Raw genomic sequence first — 8,767 nt, 5'->3', positions numbered from 1 at the left:
GAAGGGCTTCCCTCGGGGATCGATATAATCAACATGACTAGCCGTTGGATATATAGTTTCAAGGTGGCTTTATAGAACAGTGACCATATTCCGGTCTCAGAAATTCGGAATCCACAAATGAACGGTAGGTTCAGGATTTTGAGATTATGTCTACAATATCTTCATTGGACTTGCGTCTTCTTAACAAAGAGTATCACGTAGCCAGTAAATTTAATGATGTATAAACATACAGGAATGTTGAATTGTTTAAATAGTTCAGGAAGGAAAGGAAATGCGGAATGACACGCTAAAGATAAAAGATCTAGATACTCAATCCTATATTAGAAGGATAAATTCCAGTGCAAACCCAATCTTAAATCGAACTAACCCGGGGCTGTTTTGCATAAAGCTCGTTATGTAGAAATTTAAGTAAAACATTTCAGGGACCGAGAAAACAAGAAGAGAAGGCCACGAAAACGAGTATGGGGGAACTTAGCATCGTAGCTTAACTGCGTATACGTTCCGGAAAATAGTTGCATTGCCACTGGATAGCAGCAGTAGGCAAGACTTATTACATGGGACTCCATGGATGTTGTGGTCGCAATTCTAATGCATAATAAGCGTAGAATCCAAGTACCCTCTTTGAATGATTCCTTACATGTGATGTATCAGAGAACTTTTCTGAAGAAAGATGTCAAAAGAACTAAAGTAGAGAGACGCTTTTCAAAAAAAAAAAATTAGTCACTTAAGAAGGCGTTCGACAAAGCCTGTTCTATGTACAGATGAATAACATCATCAATGAAATATCACCATCATCTAAGAAAAAGTTACCATCACTTGTACGAGGAATAAACTGAGAATCATCGACATAAGAACTATTAGCAAGCCGGACTTCGGTCGGTGGTTCGTCTAACTGCATAATTCTGACACCTCTCTTCCTGATGAAGTACCCCCACTGCAACACTGCCTTTATCTTGAGCCAGCCAATAACACCTCTGCTGGTACGCCTAACAATACCATGATCGAATGTGTCATTATATGGTAGGCTATCAGCGAGCCATCCAACCACATCATCTGGATCAATTGATTGTAAATCTTCCATCACGTGATTGCCTTCATGATCGAATGTGTCATTATATGTTTGGCTATCAGTGAGCCATCCATCCACATCATCTGGATCAATTGATTCGAAATCTTCCATCACGTGATTGCCTTCAGGAAGAGGAAGTGTCCTACTAGATTGGAAGCTTGAAATTGGGCCATAGGACGGTTCAGAGGAAAGACCATTATCATATCCTGCATAGTCCATTCGGCTTGAAGAATTGATCGTTTGGCGACACATGGCATTCTGTAAATTGATACCAAGGCATTGTGTTGGCAATCCGGCAGTAGTACTACCATGATATCCCGGAGGGATCAAAACATTCGAGCGGTCTGCAGACATGGGCCGACATGCAGCAAAACGAAAAATTTCGTCGACTGTAATCTCCGTGGAATTTCCAGAATTCGTATTTTGTGACTGAACTGGCAATGCCAAAGCCGTTGCACCATTGAGTCCTGGAGAAAAAACTAAAACATTAATGTGGTTTGTAAACAATAGCCGACGTAAGCACGGGTCTACGAGCTATAAAAATTCTTGCAATGATTGGTTATGAGCTTTTACTATTCTGATATCACGGAAAGCGCTAGTTTTTTTATCTCCTTACCCTGCGCACATCTCTTTAGTTTTTCTTGCCCCTGATCTTGTAATCTTAACACTCTTCAATTGACAAGGCCCTTTCTGAAACGATTCCAGTCACCATTTGATAAAAATGCACATATAAGCACGTTGCCGTGTGCTCATTACATCTATTCATGTCTACCTAGTGATAGCAATATCTTGTCAATATCCAATTAGCATCGCCTAAGTGGCGGTGTTCATGAGTATCTGCCGTCCCCCATCCCCAATCCCCCTCTCAAAAAAGGCACATGTTCCCAACTAGTTTTTTTGTTGCTTTTCAACTGCATGGACACGACCCATACATGCATACATACATATATACGTATATTGGCCAAATGGATAGAGTGTATTGAATGAGGGTCATTTTGCAACAATCACAGCTGGACAAACAAACGACTTCATATTATGTGGAACCCAAAATCATAAGGATCTGGAACGCAATGCCTTTATTTATTAAAGCTACACAATAAAGTGGAAGTCCAATTTTCATTGTAATTTCACAGGCCACATCTTTTTATGAGCTTGAAGGGAGATACGTTTTTGTGTTTTAGAGCACGTACCTACAGCAGTGGAGCCCACATTTGCCAGAGGAGCTTCCGGACCAACTGGAGCAGCAAAGATTGGGTTGAAATTTTCAGTTTGTCCACCAAAGACTTGAGATGAAAATGAGCTTGAGCTATTCTTCTGCATTGAATCAGAAAACGTCTCACCACTGAACTCTTTCACATCATTCCAGTTAGCCAAAGCCTTTTTCCCGATTGTATCTCCATGTTCCTGAAAGAAAAACACTTGGTAATTTGCTCAGGCTGGACTAATGGAAGTATTTATCTCCATTATTGACGGGGAAACATTCTGGTTTCAAGCAACAACATTTTTCGGCAAGTAATGTTGCATTATGTTCGCTCGTTTTACGACGAGGAATATCCTTCACCGAAACTTCGATTTTCGGTTTTTATTAAAGTAGGTTCTGTGGCTTGATTACTAGGAGAGTTGTGGTGAAAAATAAAGTGTAACACAAGATTGTATGGAATGGATAGAAATCAGATGGATTGAAAATGGATCTGGGATCAACAGAGTTCCAAGCTACGTTACGATACTCCTACGAAAGCTGTAAAGGACTTGAAAGTTAACTAAAGCTACAGGAATCTGTAAATACAGGAAGTAAAGATGCATAGGAAACTAAAGTACAGATAAGCCCGAGTGTTTTTGCATTGTTGTTCGTCCCCTTTCCTCTTTGCTTCCTCTGAGTATTTGTATCTCCTCCTATCCTGTAACTGCTTCGTCGGTTACTTCCATGTTTTCAAATTTTGAATTTTGGCGCTTCCAATAACTGCCTTTTCTACCCACGTTTTTTCAGTTTTATTATCCGCCAAAACTTGATCTCAATTGCTGAGATGACTTCAAATCTGGGCAAGTAACTTCCCACAATATGCTCGTGTTCACTATCCCCGCTTTTGCTCACAACTTCTTGCTATCGTGATTTACGTGGCTGAGCTGTGATTTTTCAGTATATTCCCGAAGTGTAAACCTACCAAGTTTCGGGAAAGGGTCGTTGTCCTGAGGCATAAATATTCCAACGTCCCGAACTATAATTTTCCATGTTTCGGTAAATATACATATTTTCATCAATTACCGAATTCGGGACATGATGCAATTCACTCTTGCTTCTCAGCATGTTTCCGAATTCGGTCCAAACGTGTTTCGGAAGATGGCTAATTTCCATTATACACCAAATTCGGCATTAAAGCCGACGCAGCGTTTATGCCGATTCTTATTTTGGTGTCAACATATGCCCCCTTTTAAAAGGATTAAAAGAACTTTTAATTCTTTTAAATGCCAAAAGAAAGGACACTTACGTTTTATTCTTGATGTCACTTCGTCACCTCACTTCGCGCGCTTTTGCCCTTTCGTCTTCAAAACACTTCTTCTAAAAATCGTTCCTTTCTTCGTGCCTTTGCATTCTCACCTTCTCGATTCTTTGCAACTTTTCGATTCTCTACACCCTCTCTCAATAGTCATATGAACCCAATGGCTTCCAAAGTTTCCAAGGATCAAACTTTTTCCTTTTTCGCATCAGACGCTCTTGATCGCTACCATATATTTCGAGATTCCGAAGATTTCAACGAAGAATTTCATCTGTTCTCCGTGGAGAATGATTTCGAGGATTCTTACATCCTTGGTCCAGCAGTTCACAATCAATTCTCTGTTTCAAAGTGCCTGTCAAGCCATTTCCCACGTCATCAATTTAAAGTGCTTCCAGTCCACAAGTCATCTATCTTGGCATATCAGTGGCACTCTCGTCCTCCTCGCCTTAGGGCTTTTTCCATCTTTGAGCCAGATTTCTACCAATGGTATCTTCGACTCCTCCCTTTTAAGGGTCCCCTTTGGGATACCCTTTCGATTCATAATGCTCTGCGTCTTAGCTGTTTTGATTACCATTTGAATCACGAACTAATCGGAGCATTATCTTGCTTTTGGTCGACTTCCACTAACTGCTTCTTTTTCCCTTTCTCTCCTATGTCGGTAACTTTGCTTGATGTATACTGCCTCACTGGGCTCTCTCCTTTGGGTACAAACCCATCTACCCTGTCTCCTGATTCTCATTCAATGTTTAGTAAATTATCTGATTCTGAAATGGCCTATGGGACATTCATAAAAAAGTACTTCAAGAAGGAGAGTATAGTTACCGACGAGGAGCATACTGCATCTCTTTTATACAGGCTCTGTAAATTCCTTTTCTGCCACCCCATAGTTAGGATTTCGAATGATTTTGTTGTTGTTGCCTCCGCTCTAGCATCAGGGACCTCACTGGCTCTAGGCAAAACCATGTTAGCCTTGCTATATCGGGGTTTAGCCCATGCTCCTCCATTGCTTCAGAAGAAGTTAGTGGAGTTTTTGGTGGTCCTCTTTGGCTTCTTCAAGCATGGGCGGCTTTCTATTTCCCTGCCTGGTTTTTTAAGGATCAAGTTATCCAACTCCTTTCGATTTCCATTCCTGACCAACCAGTTTGCCAGGCCTTGAGTAGAAAATTAATCCCTGTTTCCGAAGAGCCATCTCTTATCTTCACTATTTTATTTCTCAAATCTATTCTATAGAAGAGAATCCATATTCCTTTTCTCCTTTCTTTGTTTCCCGATTCAAGTCCTACCTTCTTGCTTTCCAGAAAAATAGGAGTGACTTCTGGTAGACTGTTCTGACTTCTGTTGATCTTCCTGTAAGATTTTCAACAAAAGGCAGATTCGCTGCTGGTTTTGAAATTTACTCTCCCCAATACTGTGCCAGACAGCTTGGGTTGATTCAAGGGGTTCCTGTTCCAGCCCTTTATACCTTCTCTTATGCTTCATTTGATAAAATATCCTGCAAGCTAAAAGATAATCAACCTTTTGTTGAGCTGACCACACTGATTCGGGATATTCATCGATTATCTCGTGTTGTCGAATTCACTGGATATCCCAACCGTTCTTCAACCGATTTTGACCTCTGGTGGGATGGTTATCGAAAGACCGTGTTTTCAGATCCTCTAGATCAAATTCTCTTGAAGATAAGGGATGCTATTCCTCTTACAGTGTCTAAAACAATCGAAGCTGCCAATGTACCTTCAACTAAACCAATAGAGTCTTCTAAAGGTAACTTGATTTTGCTTTTCCATATTCATGTATTTTGTTTGATACTCAACTTCCAATCTGACTTTTTATTCTTATAGTGAGTAAGAAAAGGAAAGCTTCAGACTCACCTGCTCCTGCTCCAAAGAAAGTACTAGCAAAACGTAATGTGAGGGGAGTGATTATTCGATCCTCAGAGTCACCTCCAGAGAGCTCTCTAACAGTAAATCAATCTCCAGAACCCACACTACGAGCTATGATAAAGCCACGCACTCCAAAAGGTAATTCTCATGCTTTACTTTTGGAGGTTATTACAGCCCTAACTTGTTTATCCTCTGATTAATCCAGGAACTTTTAAGACCTATCAGCCCAGTACTGCTTCTCCTGTTTCTCTTCCTAGCAAGGCTCCTACTCCACCAGCTTCCAATCCTTTACCAATGATTCCTGCTCCTTTGACAGAGGCTGAATTGATTCAAGAACAACCCTTTGTTCCAACTTCGAAAGAGAGTATACCACCAAAGGATACTCTTGCCCCTATTGTAGAATCTGAAAAAGATCTTTCTTCATTTTTTATCGGTAAATATTACTATCTTTTATTTAATTCAAGATTTTATGCTGTTGTCTAATATACATAGGCCAACATTTGCAGTTACTGGTGAGCCCATTCCTGTGCTTCAAGAAACTTCCATTTCTGAAGGAGCATCAAGTGTACCACCACTTGCAGTCACTGATGAGCCTCAAGAGACTTCAATTTTCGAAAGAGCATCAAGTATACCATTACTACCTGCTACTTATACAGTTACTGTTTTGCCTCCCTCCACATCTCGTGCTGTGCCTAGTCCACTTGCCGAGATAGAAATTTTTTCTCAAGCTGAACAGGCAGAAATGGAAAGGATATTAGCAGGTACTCATCCTAGCTCTTCCACAGCTCCTGATTCTCCAGAGTCCTCAACTTTATCAATGTCTGCCGAAATCCCCAAAGAAATAGCCAAAGCTAAATGGGAAAAGCTCCTTAACTTATTGGAACCTGGCTATGGAAAATTGATCAATGACTCTGATAAGGAACGCCAGGCAAGGATTCTCTTCCAGGAAGTATGCTCTGGTAATCCATCCTTTGTTTTATCTGAGCCTTTCCAGGACAAGATTGATCTCTTTGCTGTTGGCTTTGTGGATGCTGTGAGCACAATAAGAGTCAACCTTGATCAACTCCCTCGCCTTCTCTTTGGGGAAAATCGAGGACTGGCAATCCAAGATGAACTGGCCCGTAAGCGTGAAGATGCTCGTCTTTTCTACAACAATTTCAAAGTTGAAGAGAGCAAACTTCAACGCTTGGAAGCCAGGAAAGAAGAGCTTGAGGCAGAGCTGAGGATGGTGAATGCTCAATTAGAAGAACAAAAGCTCACAGTTTCGACTTTCTGTCCTACACTCAGGCGCAAAATGAAGCAGTGTCGGGAGTTGGAGAAAGAATTTGATGCTACTATTGGAATGGTCAGAGTCCATGAAAAGAAGAGAGCTGAGATTATGGATGAAAACCATAGGATTGAGACTGAATTGAGAGATTTTGTAATCGAGGCCAAAGCTCTATTGGCCAAATGGAAATAAATTAAAAATCTTGCTTGCTGGATTTTGATCTCCTTTACATTTACTTAATATCCCGATGATACAAACTCCCGACGCTGTACTTTGTTCACATCAATAATTTAACCTTCTTAACCAAAGGTTAAACTTAATCTCCATTTGGCTCCTTTGACATTTAAACCAACTCAAAGAAAATTGCTCCATTGCAACTTTCGTAATTCAAAGGTCGAATAATAACCTTCCTTTTCACTTATCCTCTCTGAAATTACTGATTACCGAATTAATAACTGTTTGTCCATACGCATACACCACGTTCTGCCTCTATCTCAGTTCCCCAAGAACTCCGGCGCATTACTACCCACGATCTGCTCCATATCCTTTACCTTTATAACTGCCCAAACTTACCAAATCTTTCCTGGGAACTTACAGCTCTGTTGATGATGTCTTCACATGGTTCTTCATCTCAGTTGCTTCTTTGGTCACGATCACAAAGATGTCGCACTTCCCATGAAGGTAAATTTTCCATTGAACATTACCAAATTTGGGCTTTGACAACTATTTAACATAGACAACTTATTTATTCGACCATCTTTAGGTGATCGATCCTTATGGAGGCGACTGCACGAATTGCTGTCCTTAGGGGTGAGCAACTTGGACCGCCCAAACCGGGACCGGACCGGACTGACGAGTTTGGTCCGGTTCTCGGGACTATCGGTCCGGTTTCCAGTTCTTAAAAGCGGAACCGGTTTCCGGGCGATCCGGTTCCCGGTTCCAAGGGGGAACCGGACCGGACCGGATCGACCGGACCGGACCGACTATTTAATATATATTTTTGTTATTTTTTTAAAAAAAAATTAATAAAATATGAACTAAACTCTAAGTGAACTTCATTATCATAAATTCATTGATAAAAAATAGTAAAATGTGAATTAAACCCTAAGTGAACTTCATTAACATAAATTTATTGACAAAAATTAGTAAAATGTGAACCAAACCTTAAGTGTTTGACAAAAAAAAACCCTAAACTCTAAGTAACCGGTTCCATTGGACCAGACCGGAACCGGACCGGACCGACAGTCCTGTCCGGTTCCCGGTCCTAGAACCAACCGGTCCGGTCTGCGGTTCCCAAAATTGGGAACCGGTTCTCTCGGTCCGGTTCCCGGTTCCACCTTGGAACCGGACCGGACCGGGAACCGCTCACCCCTAGCTGTACCAAGGACATCATGCTTTATTATTGACTCACAAGCATAAGGTAGAAGTTACCGATTTGGCTAATTTCTTCAAATCCAAAGTGTTTCTGTCTGCAGATTCTGGCTTCTTGGATCTGGTTTGGGAGTTATGCTCTTTATTCCCTGCTAGTTTTGATGAATTCGAACATAATGCGAGGGAAATTTGGAATTTGGAGCCTATTATTGTGGAAGCTGACGCCCTTCATCTTCAAATTGAGGAAGAATCTTCCCGATTACAAAATTCCAAAGAGAAATATGCTCAAGCTCAAGACTCCTGTACTCAAGCTAGAGATGACGTTGAGATGACACGTCAACTTCTCAATTTCCTTTCCAATCATCATCGCGTGGAGCGGAGGATACTCAGAGATGAAATTTCCCGTGTTAAGTCTATGGTTGAAGTTTCTTCAAACAAGTACAGGCAATTGCTTCAAGAGGCTTGGGAGAAGTTTGAAATCGTCCGCTTTCATTCTCGTCACCTGGAATATCTCGAGGGACAACAATCTAAACTCCATCAGGATCTTGTCTTGCATTCTCATTATGTAGTCCAAAATCTCAAACTTGTTAATGACTTGCGGATCTTTGTCACCAAGATTAGAATGTACTTTCATTTCGAATGAATAGATTAATTTCCTTGTGTTTCCCAGATTGATGGATGATAT

General features: G+C 40.9%; 1 protein-coding gene across 1 annotated transcript; it reads right to left on the bottom strand.

The window, feature by feature from the left end:
• Window positions 1–618: 618 nt before the first annotated feature.
• Window positions 619–4,280, bottom strand: LOC115664090 (uncharacterized). Its single transcript, XM_056308945.1, has 3 exons — window positions 4,277–4,280; window positions 2,260–2,487; window positions 619–1,536 (listed from the first exon to the last, which is right to left on the bottom strand). The coding sequence occupies exons 1-3, from the start codon at window positions 4,278–4,280 to the stop codon at window positions 752–754; spliced, it is 1,017 nt and encodes a 338-aa protein (XP_056164920.1). The 3' UTR covers window positions 619–751.
• Window positions 4,281–8,767: the final 4,487 nt, after the last annotated feature.

The sequence above is a fragment of the Syzygium oleosum genome, unplaced genomic scaffold (assembly GCF_021117445.2).
Source record: "Syzygium oleosum isolate NSW1041296 unplaced genomic scaffold, Sole_v2.1 Sole_v2.01, whole genome shotgun sequence".
Lineage (NCBI taxonomy): Eukaryota > Viridiplantae > Streptophyta > Magnoliopsida > Myrtales > Myrtaceae > Syzygium > Syzygium oleosum.
The sequence above is the reverse complement of the archived record's forward strand: the minus strand, read 5'-3'. Positions and strand labels throughout refer to the sequence as shown.